The following is an 11,600-nucleotide window of genomic DNA, read 5'->3' as shown; positions in this document are numbered from 1 at the left end:
AGGGCATTGAGCATCTTGTAATTCAAATTAAAGGGCAATGTTCAGCTTTTGTAGGGGATGTGCCTAAAAGGATGTAATCATAGACTATACCCTTAAGTCAATTAAAGAAATTTAACAAAATAAAAACCCCATAACTACGGCATATCTGTCTAGCTAGATGAAAACCTGTATCACGGTCTTGTCTCCTGCTCTCCCTTTTCCATGTCTACTCAGTCTCTCTCTATAAATACATAAGGTGCTGTTTCCAAGGTAACAACTCTATGGAGAATTGGCCACCTGAAATCTAGATGGAGCGGAAGATGAGGGTTAACTGGTCTGTAGTCTCTCTGATGGTCGGGAAAAGACCCTTGTATCACTGTGCCACCATTTGTCCAGCTGTTCCCTGAAGTCTGGCTCCAGGGACTAATATTTTGAATTAATAAATATGACATCCTCCAAGTCAATTGTAATGTTGCATAGAACAAAATACATTCTCAGTATAAATTAATTACATTTACTTTTATTTTATAGTTCCATACATTTCCCACTCTTTGCAGGTTTGGGGAAATACATACAAAACAATTGCAATCCAATATAGATGAGCTGGTTGCCACAAACCAAACAAAATATGATTCTTACACTTACTTGGACTCAATTTAAGAGGTTTGGTGAAACTTCACATTTAATTTGATAATTAAAAGAATGTGATTTATAACTTCTATATATATGTATAGAAAGAGAGAGGAATATCAATTATAATAAAATAATATAAATGTATTGCTGAATGGATCATTTTAAATATTTCTCCACCAGGTTTCTGCAGTCGTGATCTCTCTTACAGTGCAGTTTGAAGCCAGTATACTTGGTTATTAGCAAATTAATGTTCAATGTGTCATTACTGAAAATATTACAAATGAGTCAACCGTTACTTCCATTTTGTTGTCTAATTGTAATAATAAAAGAGTGGTTTGTGGTTTGGAGATTGGTCTACAAGATGTTCAAACCAGTTTTAAGAAAGAGTGTATACTATGTCTTTCGGTTGAATAGTTGTACCTTTTTTGTGTTGCTTTATTTTGAAAGTATTTGCCAGAAATGACATGTGGTGAGCCATTCTTCTCCTCTCTTAATGAGTGTTTACTGCCATCCAGTGGTTACATTTAGGATACGCAACAGAACATTTATTATTTGTCCAACATGTATATTTCTGCTGCTAATTACTTATGACAAAATTAAATGAATGCTGAAAATGATTTATAAAAAAGATATAGATTCTGCCAGATTACCATCAGACTTTCATCATGTCACCAAAACTATCTCTTTAGGTGAAGACTCTGAATACATTATAAGCAGCACACAGGGTTCAAACAACAATTCCGAAGGATTAAACTAACCAAACAGGATCAACATACTGAGTAATTCTATGATTTCATTTTGCCGTTGGATGTGTGGACACATGAGATGGAATGGTGATTCAATTGTTTTCCTTCACTGAATTGCAAGCCAGTTGAGACCCTCGTAGATACCATCCGCAGTAGTGGCGCATGTTGTGCGATTGCACAGGGTGTGTAGGGCCAGTTTGTCTGTGATCTCAGCTGCATTCATGGCATTGGGAAGGTCCTGAAAGAGCATTAAACACAAGACATCAATAGCAACAAGAGAAAACTGCAAACACAGTTCCTGGTGCCATGTTCTTCCACTAATGATCATAATAAAACTGTTGTAACTTCTCCGGGTTTGAGCTTATACCGTGCGATGTCTTTCCAGCAGCATTCAGTCCTACCATCAGGATCCTCATCTCTATCTACCAAACATACCTTTCATCAGGCTAGCATAAGCCCCCATCTTGACTCACTTTTAAAACAAAAAAATATCTCTATCACAAAGTGCAAGAATGTTGGGCCTAATTCTGTTCAAGTTTGAATCTTTTTTATTATTCAATGGTTCTTGAATTGGCCCCTATAATTGTTCATTATATGTTAGGCCTACTGGGTTAACATAAAAGTAATGTATTTGTAGGTCCATATAAAACACAAATGCGTTATTCCTTATTCCTGAACTTCACTACCTTATTTCCTTGTAAAGTATTTCATTCATTAACAATCTTCCCTCGTCTTAATGTATGTGGAACGACAGTCACAGAATCAGAATACCTTTATTCGTCCAACAGAAGGGACATTTTATATTGTCACAGCAAAAGTGAAGATAGAGAAACAAATAAAACACTAATGGATAAAAGGCAGTAATAGATTTGTAATAGATTATTCCAAGTTACATATCACACTCATGTGTAATTGCACAACAGTGCTGTCGTCTTGTTTGTTAAGTAGACATTTGAGAGAGATTTTTGTGAGAAATCCAACTGAAAAGGAAAACCGTTTTGGGTGAAAATGAACATCTCCCTATAGTAGTAATTAGAAACAAATCACTTGCTGTAGAATTGAGGCCAATATTTAATTATTGTGAGCAAAGAGAAGAAACTGTGATGTGACGTGTACCTGGTTGTTCTGCCAGAGGCCTGATGCCAGTTTAACCAGTGTGACCTGTACTGCATTCTTTCAATTCAGTGTCATTCAGGCTGTAAGGAGACACCCCAGGTGAAAATGTTAACAGAGTTTTCAGAAATGCTTTGTTTGCCCACGATGGCACCCTCCCAATTCAAATTAGCTTCGAACCTCCACTGTACTTCACCAATCCCTTCTGTAATTAATGGAAAATTGCTACAGTAGGTGCCAAGTTTGACTTACTGATAATTTCTTATTATTTAAAGAACTAAAACATATATTTCCTGTTTGTTGGCAAACACAAGCAGCTTAGCATCTCTCAGCTCATCGTCTGCCAGCATCCGCATCAGACTGTTTCCTTCGCCTCACAAAGTCACTCCCTGTCATTACTGTCCATTAGAAAGATAACGGCTAAAAAAGGCAAACCATTTATTTCTTATCTTTGAATTTGTTTTATTTATTACATAATTATGTTGCATTGTTGGAGGAGCTTGGGACTTCAGATTTTCATTGCCATTTCAGACAGAGTTAGGGATGTGTCAGGGGAGGGCAGTGGTGTAGGGGAGCAGGTCTCTGATGGGGTGGGGAACAGGGAGGTGTGAGACTTGAGCTGGTGGAAAGTGTCACAGGGTATGGTGAAAGGACTGTACCCTTGGTCTTCAAAACGAGAGTAAAACGGAATCAGTTTGTTTGCAAAAATTCAAATCAAAGGGTTGGGGTATCAAAGATAGCAGAAAACATGCATTATCGTACTCAGTAGGGGACTGTGACAGAGGATTACTAAAAAATCAACAGTAAAAGCACTTCATTGTATTGTTGGTAGCAGTCTAACTACTGAGTCGACAGGTGACACTTTCAATAAGAACTTATGGCAAAAAATCATGCTATCACTCATCAAACTTCCCAGAAGTGGCTTGATTTTGTTCTCAGGAGGGGACTTTGACAGAGTATTGTCAAAAGTACACTGTAAAAGTACTTCATAGTACTTGTGGAAGAAGTCTAACTGGTACTGAGTCAAACAGTATCATTCTGATTAAGATTTTCTGTGAATTGAGGCCCATCTGATTCAGGAATGTGAGCAAATAGTAAAGACCATAATGAAAGGATATGAACCTGGGGTGGTTCTGGCAAAGGCCTGATGCCAGTTTAACCAGTGGGACCAGTAGCTTGCTGTACTGCATTCTGTCAGTGTACAGTTTCACATTAGACCATTCAAAACACCCGAGGTGAAAATGTTAACTTTCAACATCAATCTTTCTCAGTGAATTATTTACATGAATACCTTTTTTTTCTGTCTGACAAGTTTTGCAAATGTTATGTATAACTAGAAAATTCCGAGAAATGTTGACTGTGTGACTGAAACTTGAGTGCGTGCCCCGATGCTAACATTACCCCCGCTGTGTAAGTATTAATAGCATTAGTTGTATTGTTAAGGTACAACATAGAATATCCAGAAATACAAAAAAATAAAACATATACTATGTAGAACTGGATAAGCCTGGGGACAGAGCTGTGTTGCTATGGCATGTTAGAACTATTATTTTAGCTCCCTTTAAGCTGACTGTTTCAACCGTTTATCCATTCATTTTAGCTCACTTTTAGCTGACTATTAACTGTATCTTGTACCACATTACTGCGTCGTTTCTGAACTTCTTTAAATTATCACTGGATTTAGTTAACGACCGACAGGTGTGTTCAAAGATCAAAGCATTTCCACAGCAATGCCCAGCCAGTGAACGAGAGACAGCCTGTCAGAGAATGTAGGGGTTGTGACAATATTGTGCTGCATTATTGCTTCCAAGTAAAAAACTGTAACTCCAATCAGCTAAAAAGCCTACCCAGAGTATTTAGGACACCAGATGAACACACCTGATGACTCTCGTGTTTGCTATAAGTCCATTTGATTAAATGAGCATATGCGACCGTGACACATTTTCCTACATTATGATCAACAAATGAGTGAAAATTGTGGCCAACCGAGCAAAAGACACTCTGGGTAGGATATATATTTGCTAATTGGAGTTAGTTTTTTTTTTCTTTTCTGAGTATTCTCTTGTGTATTTATCAGTCCATTAATCAGAAAATATTATCATTATCCATTTTGAAAAACAATTGTCGAAATGTTTTTAGGAATAAGAGGTAAGTAAGTAAAGTTATGAAAAATAAAAAACAACAACTCTAGAACAAATGTGTGACTTTTTGGTTTTGCTTATTGTCGTGTTGTTTATTAATTTAACCATTTAATTTGTTATACTTGTATTGTGAAAAATAAAGCTTCACATCTGAACAAGGATGTCAAGTTAAAAAACATTTTATTACATTATATAATACACGTTCCTATTTTTAGTTGTACACCATATCAGGGTATGTACTCTACATACATTTCAGAAATACCTGGAGTAAAGACAAAGAAAACCCAAAGACAGTTGATTCGTTACTCCGTTAGAACACTGATTAGGTCAATCATTAATTGGTCCCGAGAGTATTTTCATCAAAAGACTGCACACCTGTAACTAGCTGTCAAGTAAACCAGGTTGTGCGTGCAACAGCAGTAACAACAGAAACATGAAAACAGAGTGAAAGACACCATGTGAATGATTTGGAAGAATATCTTATAAAGCGACTTTACTTAGATGTATTATGTCAACAGATGACACATGATTGTATTAGGTTAGTTGAAAACAATAATGTTAAGTTTAACCTATTGTTTTTTATTTTAACTTAATATTATTGCTTTCAACTAACCTTATACAATTATGTATTATCTGTATACATAATACATTTATTAAGTCAACGTTTAAAAATGTTTTGAGTATGATTGATAATGCAGTTGTGATGTAGTTCACAATAGTAGAGAAAATGATCACTTTTGCATCATTTTTGCTTAATTACATGGATTAGATTAGATTAGATAACATAATTTAATCTAATCAGATGAAAAATATTTTTAAATAATCATGGCGTGATTTCTTTTGCAAGAGGCTGTACCAAACAAAGTCCTTAGAGTATGATATGTAGGATAGGACTTCTGTAACAATACAAAACTTAGTTCAGAATTGTCTACATATTTTGTTTTGAACAATTATTGCACCTCTGGCGATTTGGAAATTGCACTAGTCCACTTTGCAATTTTCAATGAAATTCTTATAATGGTTCAGGGCCTCACCAGTCACCCAATGGAACTGAACAACACAAGCTCACACAATTTACCTTCATACTGTATGTGCAAACATACCAAGTAACATTTACCGACTTTTCTAGACCCAATAACTTTAAGAAGGGGGTCTGAATTAGATTTTAAAACAGAATAAACTAATCAACAAATGGATACACATATCTGTCCTTCTTAGATTTTCTTTTTGTGCTGTGGGACATCAGAAGATCAGAGTAAGGGGTTAAGGTGAACATGGCTGCTGTGACTCACATTCACCCCTCTAAAAAAATCAATGCAGGGGAGCAGTGGTAAAAACATCCAGCGCTTTAGTATAGGACAGAAAAGTTGAAAATAAGAGCAGTCTCCTATTAAACTGCAGACAAACAAAGAGGACTGACAGGAGATGGAATGGTGATTCATTTTTTTTTCTTTATCGTCGTTGCAAGCCAGTTGAGACCCTCGTAGATACCATCTCCAGTAGTGGCGCATGTTGCCTGGATAAACCAGGTGCGATTGCACAGGGTGTGTAGGGCCAGTTTGTCTGTGATCTCAGCTGCATTCATGGCATTGGGAAGGTCCTGAAAGAGCATTAAACACAAGACTTCAATAGCAACAAGAGAAAACTGCAAACACAGTTCCTGGTGCCATGTTCTTCTACTAATGATAAGTAAGTAAGTAAGTTAGTAAAATATTATTTATATAGCACCCTTCTCAACATGAATGTACAAAGTGTACATTTTATTATACACTAATGATCATACAATAACACATATTCACCTGTTTGTTAGCAAAAACAAGCAGCTTTGCATCTGCCAGTTCATCTTCAGCCAGCATCCGCATCAGCTCCTCCTTCGCCTCACCAAGTCGCTCCCTGTCATTACTGTCCACTACAAAGACAACGGCTAAAAATGGAAAAGAGGTAAGGTTTATATATAGGAAGAGTGCCTTAAAGTTTAACATGTAATGGAGGATGCAACCAACAGTCGGTTGACAACAGACTGAGGGATCTGGTAAAATGAGGAAGTTTCTGACCTTGTGTGTTTTGGAAGTAATGTCTCCAGAGCGGCCTGATCTTGTCCTGACCACCAACATCCCACACTGTGAAATTGATGTTCTTGTATTCTACCGTTTCAACATTAAAACCTGGGGAAGAAGGGTAAAGCATAGGGATTTTTTAAATATATCTTGGCATTGGTAAGAAGATGATGCGGTTAGAACAGGTGAAGATGCAGGATAGGGGAGGACTCACCAATAGTAGGGATCGTTGTAACAACTTCTCCAAGTTTCAGTTTATACAGCACGGTTGTCTTTCCAGCAGCATCCAGTCCTACCATCAGGATCCTCATCTCTTTACTACCAAACATACCTTTCATCAGGCTAGCAAAAGCCCCCATCTTGACTCACCTGCAAAAGGACAACCCAAAAAAACTTTTGTAAATTTACACACTGTGGGACTAATGCAGGAATTCTGATTCTGATCGGGTCTTTAAAATAGGATACAAAACCATGCAAAACAGATCATTAATCAAGTATTAATGTTCCAACTTTAAAGCTGATTTTTCATAATACAGAATTCATTGCATTTCCGGGGTTTTTGCAAAGTTCACCAAGAAAGACACTTTTTCAGGCTTTTTATGGTGAAAAAATGAAAGCAATGATGGGAAAGACCCGTTAGAAAGGCTGTTGAATGAAGTAGTAGTGCCCCCCATTGGTAGAATGAGACGCTGCACCTTACAGATGCAGCTGCGTAGTCAGTAATGAACATGACAAGACACATCAGACAAACAGAACACAAAGCGTCTGAAGTCAAAACCGCATCCAAGTGGTTTGTTTTGTGTTCATCTAGCCTATGATAAGCATTTAGTGAAACCACTTACTTATAACGGAATGGGTCATTTACTGAGCCTTTCACTACATTTTAGTGTGTTAATTAAGGCTGGTGTTAGTATTTTATTTTATTTCACTGTGCAATTTTAAAAACTACATTCTGTTCTTGTATCTTATTATATTTACGTGTACTGCATATAGAGACCTGCATGTACTTGGTCACATACAACATTATCTGCATTATTTAGCTTATTGTATGTATTTATTTATTTTCGCGACATGCATTTAGTTTATTTCATCTGCACATTGGTCTTGCAACACATTCTGGACTATTTCATTTTATTCAATTATACTCGGTTTCACTTTGCACCATTTTAATTTAGTTTTTAAATGATCTATGTTGCATTGTTGGAAGAGCTCGGGACTTAAGATTGAATCGCCATTTATACTACCGTGCATATGACAATAAAGCCTTTGAATCTTGAATATGCAGATAGGCTACTGAAGCTCAGCTAAGCTACACATGCTAATTTTTAGCTTCTTCTTTTAGGTAAAATTGTTGGATTTTGAAACCGTTCTGATATATTTGAATGACCTGTAAGTGCGTTTGCAGCAGCCTGTGTGATATATGTTCTGTACATATTTGTGACTGTTTTATATTAACTCGTTCATAAGATTGGAAAGACAAATATTATTATTATCCATGTGCAGCACTTTGTTTCAGCTGCTGCTGTTTTTAAGGGCTTTATAAATAAAGTTGATGATGATGATGAAATATAGTTGCATGGTTTAAGGAAACGTTACAAGTGAAAGTTCTGCATTCAAAATGTTACTCAAGTAGGCTAAACGTAGAAGTGTATTGGCATCAAAATACAAAAGTACTCATTATGCAGATTGGTCCATTCAGAATAATATATATGATATGTTTTCATTATAATTATTGATCATTAAAGTGTTATCAAAGCTGGTAAAGGTGCAGCTAGTTTGAATGACTTTGTATACTGCAGGGTAGCTTGTGAATTTACTCCAGGAATTAACCATACCCAAGCATTGTGTGTCCTGTGATGGACTAGGTTATGTATCTACACAGTATTTCCTACAGCAATATCTTTAGTAAGATGTTAGAAATTGCCATCATAGAGCCATGAAGACAGGATGAAGGACAAATGTGGACCAGTTAGTCCAGAATTGGGTTTAACCTGTATCACTGGATCGATCTGAAAACTGTTTTACCTTTCCAGAACAGTGACGTTAAGCTTCATCGTTCATTAACAAGTACAAGCCCCGGAAGCAAGTCTTGCTCTGTTAAAACACAGAAATCTGTCATTTATGCACTCAAACTGATTTTTACTTCCTATCAAACAAAAAGTATTTCTCCCATCTACATCAGAATGGACAAGTATGAGACATTAAAAAAAATGCCTTATGTGTGAAAATACTGAGATGGGCAAGGTAAAGTGTTGTGAGTTAAGGTAAACTGATATCGAAAAGTAAAGTTTAGTTTGCCCGTAGTTGGGTAAATACCTGCTTTTATTTCCTTAATGACTCATTCAGTCATGAAATAAAGCAGGCGTTAACTAAACTCGTAAACGTTTTAGGAAGCATAGATTAACTGTGGATATCCGTCCCACAAAACGAAACGGAAGGATAAATTATCATTAATATGTATGTGGAATTTATATTAAAGTTAAAATACTTAAAAACGTCCCGAGGAAACACAGTCGCGATAAAGTTAAACAACCAGGGAAAAGCTCACGAAATTTACCGCTAGGTTTGAACGTTCCAGCAAACTGTCGACGTAACCCGGTTATTGGTCTCCACTCTTAAAGTCATTATAATGAAAATGAATATCCACGAGACAATAATGTGTAATTATTAATTACAGATAAAAGTAATCTACCTTTACTTGCACGTCTCTGTCCTTCTTCCTGGTCTTGTTCAATACGATTTCTTTTTTTCCGGTGTCGTCTTCTTCTTTCTGTCCCCGCCCCCTTGATGAGAAAACCAAAAATGTTGATAGTGCAGGTTGGAATAAACAGTGGTATAAAGTAACTAAGTACGTCTACTCAAGTACTGTACCTAAGTACAATTTTGAGGGGCTTGCACTTTACTTGAGTTTTTAAATGTTTTGCTGTTTGTACTTCTACACCATTACAGATCAGATGTCAATGGTGTACTTTTTCTCCACTACATTTATGTAATACCTTAAATGCCTTGATTTGGATTAATGATATGAAATATAATCAACACTTATACAACAATTAGATGTAAGATGTTAGAAATTGCCATCATAGAGCCATGAAGACAGGATGAAGGACAAATGTGGACCAGTTAGTCCAGAATTGGGTTTAACCTGTATCACTGGATCGATCTGAAAACTGTTTTACCTTTCCAGAACAGTGACGTTAAGCTTCATCGTTCATTAACAAGTACAAGCCCCGGAAGCAAGTCTTGCTCTGTTAAAACACAGAAATCTGTCATTTATGCACTCAAACTGATTTTTACTTCCTATCAAACAAAAAGCTTGCACTTTACTTGAGTTTTTAAATGTTTTTGCTATTTGTACTACTACACCACTACACATCAGATGTAAATTGTGTATTTTTTCTCCACTACATTTATTTAATACCTTAAATTACTTGATTAGGATTAATGATATGAAATATAATCAACACATATAACAATTTAGTTGGACAAGGAGTAAATTCACAAGTTACCCTGCAGTATACAAAGTCATTAAAACTAACTGCATCTTTACCAGCTTTGATAAATATATTAATGCATCAATAGTTATAAACAAAAACATATAATATATATTATTCTGTAAATTGGACAATGTGCAGTGAGTACTTTTACGTTTGGTACCTTGAGTATGTTTTGATGCCAATACTTTTGTACTTTTAGTTAAGTAACATTTTTATTGCAGGACATTTATACCTAGACTCTGGTACTTCTACTTTTTAAAGGTCTCCTATTATGCTATATTTGAACAATATATTGTAGGGCATTCGAAAATGCATTGTTTACATTATGCAAATTATGCAGTATCATATTAAATATTTGCTCATTTGCATACATTTTCAGAGATTAAATATATATATATATATATATATATATATAAGAATATATACATTCAAATGTTTTAAATGAGGGACATTTGGTTATTTATTTTAATCACTCCATAAATCAAAATGAAAAACAATAATTTGAAATGTACTGTATCTCCTTAACCAAAAATATGTGTGACCATATAATATATACTGTAAAGACATCACATGTCTTCTTTTGGTGAGAAATAATCAAATGCAATATATTTATCAAACTAGTATATTTTGCTACATTTCCTCAGCTTTGGTCTAACATTAACTACATCAAATCCACTTACGTTCGGAGATGAATTTATATTCTGATCACTAGATGGGGCTCTATCCATGTTTTCTTTTTTTGTCTGAAAGACCAATGAAGTTACATGACTGTGTAGATTCCACTTCAAGAACAAGCTGTGGGTCCTTTGATAATATATTTGCATGTTGTTGTCCTTTAATCTCAGGCTTCATGGATCGTTTAGTAACTTATGTTGTGGCTGAATGCTGGGTTTTGATTTGTTTGGAAGATTGGTGGATTTTGCTGATATATTGCAAGGATTATATTTTAATACCATATTTAGTGTGGGAAATCTCTTTCAGTTTTGTCCATGTTCAAGGACACTGCAGGTATGCTGCCATTATGGGTCATCAAACCACCATGTTGTTTTTATAGAAGACTCCTGCTCAACAGTAAACCTGACAAATTAAAACCTCTGACTTTAAACAAAAGGTTTTTACTACAGAATTTCCCTGAAAAAAAGGAATTTAGCCAATACAATGTCTTCATCCGAGGTTTGGGTTCCAGTGCGTAACCAGGATGGCCAGTTAGGAGAACATGATAGATAGGTACCCAGGTGTATTGGAGCTTTCAATATCACACCAGGTAAACACACTTTGAAGCCCTGTCCACCTGGGTGGCGTAACAGTGGGAGGGAACATACTGTAACAATATTGAGAGAATCCAATGAGGGTGCAGCAGGATGATGCCCCCCCCCCCTCCCATATTCCCCAAAGGTCCCTGCCTCCCAGCGGACCACTGGGCCTGGTGCAGAG

General features: G+C 36.1%; 1 protein-coding gene across 1 annotated transcript; it reads right to left on the bottom strand.

Annotated features, from left to right (window-relative positions):
- Positions 1 to 4,775: 4,775 nt before the first annotated feature.
- Positions 4,776 to 9,452, bottom strand: arf2a (ADP-ribosylation factor 2a). Its single transcript, XM_063903505.1, has 5 exons — positions 9,362 to 9,452; positions 6,884 to 7,038; positions 6,667 to 6,777; positions 6,412 to 6,536; positions 4,776 to 6,212 (listed from the first exon to the last, which is right to left on the bottom strand). Exons 2-5 carry the CDS (start codon positions 7,026 to 7,028, stop codon positions 6,051 to 6,053), a joined length of 543 nt encoding a protein of 180 aa, XP_063759575.1. The 5' UTR covers positions 7,029 to 7,038; positions 9,362 to 9,452; the 3' UTR covers positions 4,776 to 6,050.
- Between the last annotated feature and the right edge of the window lie 2,148 nt (positions 9,453 to 11,600).

Source organism: Eleginops maclovinus, chromosome 16, assembly GCF_036324505.1.
Source record: "Eleginops maclovinus isolate JMC-PN-2008 ecotype Puerto Natales chromosome 16, JC_Emac_rtc_rv5, whole genome shotgun sequence".
Classification (NCBI taxonomy): domain Eukaryota; kingdom Metazoa; phylum Chordata; class Actinopteri; order Perciformes; family Eleginopidae; genus Eleginops; species Eleginops maclovinus.
This window is presented reverse-complemented; position numbering and strand designations above follow the sequence as displayed.

What these genes read in the sequence shown, in the direction of transcription:
- arf2a (XM_063903505.1), bottom strand. Translation starts at nt 7,028, where the DNA reads ATGGGGGCTTTTGCTAGCCTGATGAAAGGTATGTTTGGTAGTAAAGAG. An exon ending in TACAACGATCCCTACTATTG is followed by an intron (nt 6,778 to 6,883) that starts GTGAGTCCTCCC and finishes CTTCTTCCCCAG; the next exon opens with GTTTTAATGTTGAAACGGTA. An exon ending in TTACTTCCAAAACACACAAG is followed by an intron (nt 6,537 to 6,666) that starts GTCAGAAACTTC and finishes TTCCATTTTTAG; the next exon opens with CCGTTGTCTTTGTAGTGGAC.